General features: G+C 33.0%; 3 protein-coding genes across 4 annotated transcripts; 1 reads left to right on the plus strand and 2 right to left on the minus strand.

Annotated features, from left to right (window-relative positions):
• Positions 1 to 250: 250 nt before the first annotated feature.
• Positions 251 to 980, minus strand: LOC123891164 (indole-3-acetic acid-induced protein ARG2-like). The gene is made up of 2 exons (XM_045941004.1): positions 762 to 980; positions 251 to 649 (listed from the first exon to the last, which is right to left on the minus strand). Exons 1-2 carry the CDS (start codon positions 833 to 835, stop codon positions 430 to 432), a joined length of 294 nt encoding a protein of 97 aa, XP_045796960.1. The 5' UTR covers positions 836 to 980; the 3' UTR covers positions 251 to 429.
• Positions 981 to 4,130: 3,150 nt separating this feature from the next.
• Positions 4,131 to 8,337, plus strand: LOC123891165 (U1 small nuclear ribonucleoprotein A). 2 transcript variants are annotated; one of them, XM_045941006.1, is made up of 5 exons: positions 4,131 to 4,356; positions 4,437 to 4,609; positions 6,459 to 6,552; positions 7,329 to 7,414; positions 7,801 to 8,337. In XM_045941006.1, the coding sequence occupies exons 1-5, from the start codon at positions 4,272 to 4,274 to the stop codon at positions 8,083 to 8,085; spliced, it is 723 nt and encodes a 240-aa protein (XP_045796962.1). In that variant the 5' UTR covers positions 4,131 to 4,271; the 3' UTR covers positions 8,086 to 8,337. The 2 variants fall into 2 exon arrangements, with proteins under 2 accessions (XP_045796962.1, XP_045796961.1); XM_045941005.1 differs by having other exon boundaries at positions 4,151 to 4,356; positions 7,792 to 8,337.
• An 834-nt stretch (positions 8,338 to 9,171) lies between these two features.
• LOC123891166 (mediator of RNA polymerase II transcription subunit 31-like) lies at positions 9,172 to 11,166 on the minus strand. Its single transcript, XM_045941007.1, has 5 exons — positions 10,960 to 11,166; positions 10,438 to 10,535; positions 10,254 to 10,350; positions 10,058 to 10,136; positions 9,172 to 9,581 (listed from the first exon to the last, which is right to left on the minus strand). The coding sequence occupies exons 1-5, from the start codon at positions 11,031 to 11,033 to the stop codon at positions 9,426 to 9,428; spliced, it is 504 nt and encodes a 167-aa protein (XP_045796963.1). The 5' UTR covers positions 11,034 to 11,166; the 3' UTR covers positions 9,172 to 9,425.
• Between the last annotated feature and the right edge of the window lie 1,031 nt (positions 11,167 to 12,197).

A 12,197-nucleotide genomic window follows, 5' to 3' on the forward strand; every position in this document is an offset into this window, starting at 1 on the left:
ATCAAATAAAGAACATTTACAGATTGCGAAATTACCCTGAATCACTGTCAAAACAGAGATAATGCAACCAAATTATATTAAACTTATCAAAATATTTAAAGTTACTTGGTTATTTGGCTAGTATTTTCTGATTATAGTTAAATTTACTCAAATATTTTTTGTAACCTTTGATCAACAACAATGCAAAATATTATCATAAACCAGTTTATAACGTGCAAGCTATAATCCAAACATCACACACAAAAACAAATTTAACAAAAATAGTATAAATTGCATTCAATAAAGATTAGAAATACATCATCATTAACTAATGATCAACTAGCAACTAATAATCATTCTCCTTGTTTCCAAAACTAGTAAAAAATAAACCAAACGGAGTAGAATCTTCGTGATTAACAGAATCATTCATGAGATCCTCCACCGTTAAAATTAGTTGTTAAGTTTCTTGCGGAGAAGTTTAGCTCGCAATTCAGCAGCGTCAACATCCTTAACATTTTCAGGCTTATAGTAACCGGTAACAGGATCCGGTACCCAAGAAACCTTGTAAGTAGAAACAACCTCTTCCCCTGTCTTTGTGGGTCCCATCTTGTTACCAATAGACACTGCTCCTCCCCTTGTTGCACTTTCTGTTGCAGCAGCGTAACCACGTCTGTTCAATTAATCAAAAATTACCATATTAAAAATCACAACATTAAAATCATAATAAAAATTAATTAATGATAATTGATAACACTAATTAAGAAACACGTTACGTTACATACCTTGTGAGAGTGTTAGAGAATCCTTCAAGAACAATAGCGGAAAAAACCTTAGCGTTAGCGAAAGAACGAGCCATTAGTGAATTTGATTAAATTGAGTGAGTGAAACAAAGATGTGTTGAATTTTGGTGAACTATGGAAAAAGCTTATTGTTGTTAGAAAGGAAATAAGCGCTTTTCCACAGTTTTAAAATTGAGTTTTGTGTGTTGTGAAGAGAAGTGGTGAGGGAGGCGCATTATATAGGGATGAGAAAATATTAGGGTAAAAAAAAAAAAGATACGTATACGTGTCACGCGTGATTAGGAGATAATTTAGGTGCAAATTAAGCCAGAATATTAGCCGCGTCAATACCAAATCATTATTGTGTAACCAATGTTTTGTTGCCACCTGGCTGTAAAATAGTAGAGCCATGTGTTTTCTGTTTGCCAATCATGATATGTAGAATCTTTTATTTTTAAAGGAAATATTTTATCTTAAATAATATTTAACCAAATTTTTTTTTATTTTATAATAAGAATAAGATATCATTATTAAATTTAGGAGTAGTAAATCGTAACAAATCTTATTTCTTTCTTTCTTGTGAACCATGAGAAGAAGTTTCCAAAAAAATATGTAAAGTAAAAATGAAGGGCGGGGATAAAGTTAGTCTATGTTTGATAAAATTAAGCTATAAGTCAGTTTATAGCTGATAAGTCAGTTGATAGCAGAAAAACTAACTTATAACTGATAGCTGAAAAACTAGTTGATTGAAATTAAAGTGTTTGGTAAAATTATCTTTTTAAATGATTGATAAATATAAAAAGACATTTATATGTAGTGGGTAGTTTTTTTTAGCGGGTAATTTTTTATTTTATAAAAAATAATAAAATTAAATTAAAGGTTAAAAATGAAAAAAAATCATAAAAGACTATAAGCTATAAGCTCAAACGCTACTTGAAATAGCATCTCAAAAAACGCTATAAGCTCGTGAGAAATGCTTTTTACCGAACACTTTTATTTTTTCAAACAAGCTTATAAGCCATAAGCTATCTTATTGGAGTTACCAAACATACATTTTAATCGAAGGTTAGGGAAAAGTTGTGTGAAATGAGAAGTGTATGGCGGCGTCGTGAATGGGGGAGGGAGACGAGGTCAGTCAATGTTGTGTTTTAACTATAAGTCATGATGATGAAGTCAATTCAATGGAGGTGGATGAATGAATAAGTGAGGTGAATCTAGACTTGCTTTATTGACTTGGCTCTCTCTAAGATACTTCCACGCAACACAACACAACTTTGTTCATTCATTCATCACTGTTGTTTACAACAACTACTATAGTACTACCAAGCATATGAATCATATGTCGACAAAATACTATAATTGGTTGATTGATTGATATTGGGAGGAGAGGAGAAGAACCTTCCCAACTCATTCCCTCCAAGTGCAAACATACTTCCATGTCACTCATGTTTTGCTTACCAAATCTATCTTTCAATTATTACAACATCATTAAATAAGTCTTTCTTTGCATCTTGATTTTAGGTCAACTTACTAGTATTACTATATTAGGTTGAACAATTTTACTCGACTTAAATATGAGACTTTACAGTTATGTGAACTTTTTGATAGAAATTGATGCTTCCTCTGTTATAAAAACGGTTTACTGATTTAAAAAAAAAAACAGAAAAACGAATTTTTCAAAATTGGCAACGAAACAAATTATTGGCTGAGTCGCGTACTAGGTCGTTTTCTTTAAGACGTTTCGCGGAACCACTCCAAGAAGTGCACTGTAGTATATCAACCGCGAAGTCCCCAGGATAAAACAGCCGTTTTTTAAAAGAAATACCGATAAACTACTGCACTGTAGTATCGGCCAGAATAACACCAAGTATGGTCGAAATTTCGAACCACTCTAATTGATATACGAATATCAATTCTACGGCAACAACCGTTCAATAATAGAAACAACAAAAAATAATTTTCGAAGAAAGAAATAGAGAGTAAGAAAGAAGCAGTTTTCTCAGAATGCAGAGAAAAGGAAGTGACTTTCAAACTGAAGAAGTGAAGTGTATTTATAGGCAAGTAGGGAGCTGGAATCAGAGGATTTTCAGGAGCTGGAATTGCTCAGTCAAAATTCCAAACGTGGCACAAAGATAGGGACACGTAATTAAGGAGACGAATTAAAAGAAATTTAAATTCTTTTAAGCACATTTAACATGTGCGAATTAAGGAGACGAATTAAAAGAAATTTAAATTCAAAATTTCTTAGTATTAAAAAATTAATATATAGCCCAAGCCGGACGACGGCGGCGCGCGCATGTGATATTCGACATTGTGTGTGGTCTCCCTTTCTTACAAAAGTGGGTACCCCAAGGGCACACCCTTGGTTGCCAACTTGTGATATATAAACACTACCAAGTAGTGTGATTTTTCCAATGTGGGACTCAAAGAGTCTTTTTTCAATTCACACTATAATGATTCTTACAATTGTGTTTATTTCAATACCAAGTTCCCTCCATAATTCTTCATCATGTTCCAACAACCTCTAATCACGTTAAAGAAAATCTTTATCTTTTAGATTTGTCGCATGACTATAGAATGATGTTTTTTTTTTTTACAATAAAGTAAAGAATTGTATTATGCACCCAAATAATTCCATATATAATTTAGAACTTCTTTAACGCTTCAAGTTTGGTGCTCTAAGTTTTATACCCATATGACCGAGTATCATTGTTAAGTACAGTAATATAAGTAAAATAAATTTTAAAATTCAGACATATATTCTAAAATGTAAAACAAAAAACATGTTTCATATGAAATTAGTGTCAATTTATTAAAATGACGAATCGACCAAATGAAGAAAAATTATAAAATTCTATGTAATTACTTCGTCAAATTATATTTACATTACCAATTTGTAACTTTTAAATTAAATTTTTATTGGTTGACATATTTTTATTTTTTTTGTTTAATAAAAACAATGCATAAAAATTATTCTCCAAATAAATACAACTGAAGTTGCAAAATTTAATGTAAATATTAAAACAAAAAATTGATTAACTAAATATTGAGATCCTTCAAAAAAAAAAAAAAGAAGTAAATATTGAGGATGTTTTTTCTTCCCACCTCCCGTGAATCTTTTATACCCCCAACATTCCAATTTTGTCCTTGCAGAAAAATTCGGTTCGCGGAAACCGAATTTTTACTAGTGCAAATTCAGAGTAAACTTCGGTTTTTAGAAACCAAAATTTGTTTTCAAGGCAAAAAAAACTTCGGTTTCTACGAACCGATATTTTTTCAAGGGCAAAATTGGAAATTCAGGGAGATAAAAGATTCACGGGAGTGGGAAGAGAAAACATCAATATTGAGCTTATTAGGCCCACATAATAAGATGGCCTAAAGCCCAATGACTTTGAAAGAAAAAAAAAACTTTGGTGGCACTGAGCATCGTCTCCGGCAGTGATTTATAGGGTTTAACCCCGGTGGCGAAGAAGCTTCCGCTCACTCTTCCATCTTCGAAATCTCAACTCAAAAATGGCCGAAGTTAACGCCGCTACCGAAACCCCTCAAAACATGACTATCTACATCAACAACCTCAACGAAAAAATCAAGATTGAAGGTTCGTTATTTATCCTTTTTTTTTTTGTTTCATAATATCAAATTTCAATAGCGACATTTATATATACTCGTTTGATGCAGAGTTGAAGAAGTCGTTGCACGCTGTTTTCAGCCAATTTGGAAAGATACTTGAGGTGTTGGCTTTCAAGACTCTGAAACATAAGGGTCAAGCTTGGGTGATTTTTGAAGATGTTACTTCTGCTTCCAATGCTCTTAGGCAAATGCAAGGTTTCCCATTCTATGATAAGCCCATGGTATCATATCTTCTTAAAGTTTCACTTTTCAGCTTTGAAATTGTGTTTTTATTTTATTTTAATTTAAGGTTTTTAGTTCTGTTGTTTGATTAGGATTTAGTTTGCTAGATAGAGTTTATCGGGAGTAATTTGGTTCTAATTTATAATTATGATACTTATTAAACATGGAATTATGGGACTAAATAACAATCTTTCTGGAAGAATTTTGTTTGGAAATTTAGCATAATTAATTAGCTAGCAATGCCATCATTAGGTTAGAGAAAACAATGAAGAATGTTGTAGTGTAATGCTTATCTAGTAACCAATCGTGTTTCCTCAATAGATATTAAATTGATCTCACTAAATGAAAATATGGTAGAAAAAAGAAAATTGAACATGTAAAATGTTGCATGAAATTGATCTCGTCTTGTGACGAGTGGCAATAGTTTTTTTTTTTTTTTTTAAAAGAGTGGCAATGGTTTTAGTGGGTATTTGCTATGCTGTTTGTGGATTAAGTTCTCTTTATCAGATATGCTCCAAGTCCCTCACCGAAGAATAGCAGTATCTTTATATGGGTAGGATATTGGATTTTAGATAGAATTAGTTTAGGACACTAGGTAGTAGGAAATAGTAAAATTGATGCCTTGGACTTGCGAGTACTAAATTGATGCCATCGAGTACACCTGAGCTACGTTAACTATGTTGTTTACGGGGTCTTCACTATAAATGTAATGTAAGGTTATCCTATAAGATAGTCATTAGATTAACTTCCTTCAATATAATTCTGTCAAATTAGCTTTATTTTGTGCGACTTTGATCGGGTGTTCCATAAGCATAGTCACGATGTTGACCATTGATCGATATGCGGATTTTCTCATGGAAAGGCAGATGCCCTGGTCACCCCATTATATTCTTCTTAATAGATATACACACTGTAACATCAGCATTATAGTTATATATTACATGCTTTCCACAAATATTCAGAACTTCTGTTGTGGCGCTGTGGCAGGAAACAGTTCACAAATATTTAGGGAACAATTCTAACATGACCTGTATTTTATTTTCTTTTGTTAAAATTGAGAAGGCACCGTGAAAGGTTTGAAACCAGTATGCGAGGGTTCAAAATATCATAAATAACCACCACCATGCCAAGAATCCATCAACGCAAAAGTTATATATAGCTCAGTGTACTTAATTTTCCCCATAAAAAATATCAACCGAGCTCAGCCATGCATCAATCCATGATGGTAGTTAGGGGAAGTCCTCTGCAAAGTCGTTAGTCCAAGTTTTATATCTCTGACTGTAGGCAAAGTTTGCTTGAATTCACAGTCCACTTTAGTTGTGAACAACCACTATTAGATTCAATAAAACTATTTTCTGTGATGTATGGTCTGACTTATTGATGTGGCATGGCAGAATTTGCAATTATTTCCGAGTGTTTTGAGGCTATTAAAAGTTATTTCTATCATTGTGTGCTGCAATAAAAGTTGCTTGCTTTTTGCTGCTGGAGCTTTATTTTAATTGGTCATATATGGTTCTCTTGGTAGCCTGTGACATGGTTCATTGGTCTTGCCGGCCACCCCTGTTTGATATTTTTCAAATCTCTAGCAGAATTTTTATAAGTATTCTCTTTGATAGATAAAATAGATTTATTTGCACTACAGCTCAGTCAGTAAAAAAGTAGAATTTATCTTGAGAAATGAATTTGATCATTATCCCACATCTTGTGATAAATACAACTTAACTTGCTCATTGTTTGGCTTCATCTCCTTCCTTTCAGCCTGCTGATTCGGATATGTAATAGTTTATATCATTTCCATAAAACTATTTCTCATGCATGAAATTGAATTCAATATTGCAATCTATGCAGAGAATACAGTATGCCAGGACTAAATCTGATATCATCGCAAAAGCAGACGGCACTTTTGTTCCTCGGGAAAAACGGAAGAGGCACGATGACAAAGGTACGACTCTGAGTTCTCTATTCGTTTTTAAGGATATTGGATTGTTAAGTATAAACCATATGGGAACTTAAACTAACTAAACTAAGCTCATTTTTTCTTTAAAAGGAGAGCCTAAGTCACTGAATGCCTAATAATGGCAATAAATGACTAATAGATTTCATACAGATTTTAACTTTTAGGGTGTTAGTGGTGGCGGGGGGTTTTGTTTGGTTGTCAAAGGGGCTTTTGGGGTTATGCTTTCTGTAAGTTCCAATAAATGAAATTTCTGACTCCAACCGGCCTCTAGGTGCCCTTTATTTAGAAGCAGGAGTGTAGAGGCATCATTGTCCAAACCAATGATCCCAACTAGGTTGGCACCAGAGGCAGAAACAATCATTTGCAGCACCCCTAAATATTTATTAAAAAGGAAAAACAAAGAAACAAATAAAAACTAGAGAGGACCAAGCCAAACCCCGGCCAAGGTCAACAAAACCTATAACTTGGATGACTGTTCCTGTTTGATGAAGTTTTCATTAATATAAGCGGGCCAAAAATCCCATTAAATGAAAGAAGCACTAGCTAAACCAATATTAGCTAATCTAAGGTAAGGTGCTTATTGAATTTAGTAAAATTTTGATATTTTTATGCTCCCATCAACAAAGAACAGACTTATGCTATGCTTTTGACTTTTTACTGTCTAGGATGGATGCAACTCTTTTAATGAAAAGCATTGTAATATGCTGTGTATAAATATATTTACATAGTTAAGTTACATATTCAATTACATATTTTGGCAGGCAAAAAACGAAAGGACCAAAACGATGCTAATTTAGCTGGAATGGGAATAAATCCTGCTTATTCTGCTTACGGTGCAACACCTGCTGTAAGTTCCTCTGCTGCTGTAGTTTATTTTAGTGGGCATGTTGTAGGCATTTTAATATGCTAGTACTGTCTCATACTCTCATTTAAATCGAGCATCTTATAATCCATATCATTTTATGGTCATTTTTCTTGAACTGACGTTTCTTTGCCATTCGTTGGCCTGCCTATGAAACATATTTTTTGATTTTCTGATAAAAGCCCGACTCAAAAAATAAAACAAAGAAAAAAATGTTTCCCTTCTAAAAAATGAGATAGTGCTATCTTCAACATAAATGAAGATGAGATGACACTATCTGTTTCAAAGCAAGTTATTCTAATACATGGAAGCATGAACAATTTTGTTTCTGCATTTGTTACACGCTCTTTCTAATAATGCAGTTATCCCAGATACCTTATCCAGGCGGTGCAAAATCCATGGTACCTGAGGCTCCTGCACCACCAAATAATATTCTCTTTATTCAGAATCTTCCCAACGAGACCACTCCCATGATGTTGCAAATGCTCTTTCTTCAATATCCTGGGTTCAAGGAAGTTAGAATGGTTGAAACAAAGCCAGGAATTGCCTTTGTGGAATATGGAGATGAGATGCAATCCACAGCGGCTATGCAGGCACTGCAAGGTTTCAAGATAACCCCTCAAAACCCTATGTTGATAACTTATGCCAAGAAATAGACACTGATTTATCCAACTTATGCTGTAAGAATGGCAAGAATCATATATCTTTGCATAGAGTTGTCAATCCATCCAATGCAATAGTTTATCTTCTTAATTGTTGTTTACCCTTAGCAGCTTCGCGTCTTGTATGATTGTAGTTAGGGTAATAACTTTTAACATTTTTATAAAAATCTGTATTTGTTAAATTACTATCTTTTTTTTTTTTTTTTTATTCTGGTAAATTACTATCTGGTTCAAGTTTATCCATCACATTCTCTGGATTTGTCATTTGTCTTGCACTTTTCTTGTTTGATGGGGATTTCCTATAATTTTTGCTGGATGAATGTAAATTAATACATGATCTTTTTTTTTTGCTGAAGTACAAGACTATTTAAATCATCCTCTCTTGCTACTTCTTTGGTTATAATGAATGCGTCACCAAATAAAGTTTTTGCTTCATACAAGATGCACACGCCAATATTTATTATTTAATCCACTAGTCCTTAGATTTTTATAATGACCTCATCAAGAATCTACCTTCATTTCTTGCACAACAAGGTAAAAATAAGAGAGCATGATCACTTAAAGTGATAACAACTCCAAACTGACACTAAACATACTTTTCACCTTTTGTGATGAGGTAATAGAGGTATGGCATTTTGTGGCGGAGTGTTCTTTTTCTGAGACCAAAACATTAACTATAAACATTGTTCCTTAAATACTCTGTCTCTCAAAATTGCATCGATATATAGTACCCATATTTCTCACACTTTGCTCAAGTTAAACTTGCACTTCCACACTCACTTTATCTTTCACTTTCATCAAACTCTAGGTGTGAATGATCTTTATAGGTTGAGAACTCTTTGTTGGAGAAGCTGGCAGGACACGTGCAATACCATCGGATCTCGAATAATGCATATCATGTCATCGAGGAATAAGACCTAATTTGAGTGATATTTTACTGTAATGTGTTAACATTAACAACCTAAGATGACAATTGAGCTGAATTTCTAATTTCCAATGGGATTGTTGTGTCATCTGATATTATTGTCACATCATAAAGTAACATCCAGCTTAACTCAAATGTTTAACAATTAGACAAAGTCATAAAGAATCAAAACCAAATTTCATTGATTTAAAATTAGTAAATTGAAATGTACAAGAACTTGTTTTAACTTCAAACTAAGGATACCAAAATACACATTCATTAATCTACATAATCTCAGTGGTAAGCTTCTACTTATTTGTATCAGTCATCAACCTTTCATCATTTGCTTCATGAAAACTTTTGCTCTATCATCATTATCATAACTCCCAGATGTGAAGAAAGAAAGCATTGAGCATGTTGTATACAACACTCACTTTCTTTTCCTTTTACCAACCGTAGGATTCCTTGTGTCATTTTTTGCAAGACCAGAACCATATGGCATTGGAAGTGGTTTAGGTAAAATGTGTTTTAGCCGATTGTTCCTATGGTTCTTCCAGAAATAGAACTGCTGTCTATGCACCAATTCCTAAAATAGAAAAATAAATAAATAAATAAAATTGTCAATCTAAGAAACACAAGGCAAAGCAAATCTTAAACATATTTACTTCAAGGAGGTGAAATGCAAATAATCTGGCTTTGATTCAACTATATATGTGCATAATTAACCAAGTAAACAGATAATCTATTAGTGACATAAGATAGATACAGCAAAGCAGGAATCAAACCCATTCTTATCAATACCTACCACATCACAATTTCACAAAACAATAGACGATAGATTTCCCTACAAAGAGATTATTTAAGTAAAATGACACGGCATCTATATATATCTAACTTTTTCTCAATTCACAGTTTAAAACAAACTTTGTTATCAAAGATTACTATTAAAAAAATGATAGAGAATGGTTTAACTAACATATCACATGACCACTCTAATATGAAATCCATGAGAAATCGTGATTTTGTAAAAGGATAGAAAGATATCACTATAACACTATTTACCTTATTGGTAGGATGTGCCATTGCTTTGCGAAAATTTGCATTCTGAAGAAGCTCAAGAAAATAGAGGCAGTGAGGATACCTAGTATTCGTAGAAAATGAGCAACTAAATCAGAAAGCAACCCATTTGAACAAAGCATCAGTAGAATGAATAAAAATGACAGAACTGCTTCAAAAAAAATTGTTGCATAATGCTTACATAATAAACTTAATATATTCAGGACGTTGCCAATACTGAAGATACTTTAAGTACTCAATGAATGCTTCATCCTCAAAATATCGGTTCTGAGCCAAATCTGTTCAAAATGCAACAGCCACATATGTAGCTATTACTTAATGAAGCTGAAACTCTTAAAAACATATTGATAAAATGAAAATCATACAATGGATGTAGGCAGGATTAGCAAGGCATTGAACAAATTCCAGTTCAAGCAAAAACCGCCGCCGCCCATCATCCAAATCCTTGTATACATTCTTTGGCCTAAAGAAAAAGAAAAAACAACCATCAGTCCTTAAGCTAGCTCAACAGAAAATTGAACATTTTTAATGAAGAAATCGATTAATGCAGACAAAATTAGAGTTTGTTGTATACGAAAAAACTTGAAAAGGGAACAAACTTCACACAGAACACAACAAAAATACTATTAGTTATAGAGCTTTATATGGACAACCAATCAGACTTGGTTGGCTTACACTCATAACGTTTCTAGACAGTCAACAAAGAACTCAAAATCAACCAGAAAGATAGAAATTAAGAGGAAAAGAAAAAGAATTGATCCCCATAATTTGTGTCAAGCCAACAAAGGATTCAGAAAAATGGAAAAAAAATCTCATAAACAATCATATAAGTTTTGTATTAATTAATGATAACAATAGGAGTCTGAGAAACATGTTACGGTACATACCTTGTGAGAGTGTTGGAGAATCCTTCAAGAACAGTAGCAGAAAAAACCTTAGCGTTATCGAAAGAACGAGCCATTAGTGAATTGATTAAATTGAGTGAGTGAAACACAAAGATGTGTTGAACTTTGTTGAACTATGGAAAAAGTTTGTTGTTAAGAGGAAATAAGCTTTTTTCCAGAGTTTTAAAATTGAGTTTGTTATTATGTTGTGAAGAGAAAGAGGTAAGGCGCAGTATATATAGGGATCAGAAAATAATAAGATACGCAAATCTTTTTTTAAGCAAATCTTTTTTTTTTAAGCAAATCTTTAATATTTAAGCAAATCTTTTTTTTTTTATAAAAATAAGATATGATTATTAGGAGTAGTAAGTAAATCGTAACAAATCTTTATTTCTTTCTTTCTTGTGAAGAAAGTATTACCATGAGAAGAAGTTTCGAAATATATAAAGTAAAAATGAAGGGTGGGGATAAAGTTAATCGAATGGTGGAAAAGTTGTGTGAAATGAGAAGTGTATAGCGGCGTCACATAAAAGAAATTTTTTGTCTTTTAAATTTGTCGCATGGAAATACTTTCTTCACAAGGAAAAAGGAAAATAAAAGGTTGAGATCTACTACAGTCGGAGCGGACAAGTGACTGTTAGATCAAGAGACAGAGAAGTTAGATAATTGAACAAATGTGACCGTACCTGACAAAGTATAGATTGATTAAAGCTATAGCTAATTAGCAAAATGTTATCTAGTTAGTTAGTTAGTTAGTTAGAAAACTAGCAACACAAGTTAGTGAGTTAGTTGTGATTTTATTAGTTAGATGAGGTAGTTAAAAGTTTGTTAGATCTATCTCATCTATATAAGACTCATTACACTTGTATCATTAACTAATTCAATCAATCATATACTGTATTCCTTTCATCTTCTTTACAAGCTAGAGCTTTTGTTTTCTCCATCAATGGAGTTTTATTCTTTACTTTTGGTATCAGCTTTATTCTTTACTATGTTCATCCCAACTTACAAGCACTTAAACAAGTGTTACTATTAAGGCATTGTTTTGAAGGCCTTTTGGTGTATATTGACTCTGCTTCTCAGGCTTGGGAAGATTTGAAGGCGCGTGCTGATCGTGTGCGAGTTTCTTCTCTTCAACGGGAAATGTATGCTCTCCGTCAAGATTCTTGCTCCGTCACTGAATTCTTTACAAAATTGAAGGGTTTTTGGGAGGAATTGGAGCTGTATCGTCCTGTGCCTGA

The sequence above is a fragment of the Trifolium pratense genome, linkage group LG6 (assembly GCF_020283565.1).
Source record: "Trifolium pratense cultivar HEN17-A07 linkage group LG6, ARS_RC_1.1, whole genome shotgun sequence".
Classification (NCBI taxonomy): Eukaryota; Viridiplantae; Streptophyta; class Magnoliopsida; order Fabales; family Fabaceae; genus Trifolium; species Trifolium pratense.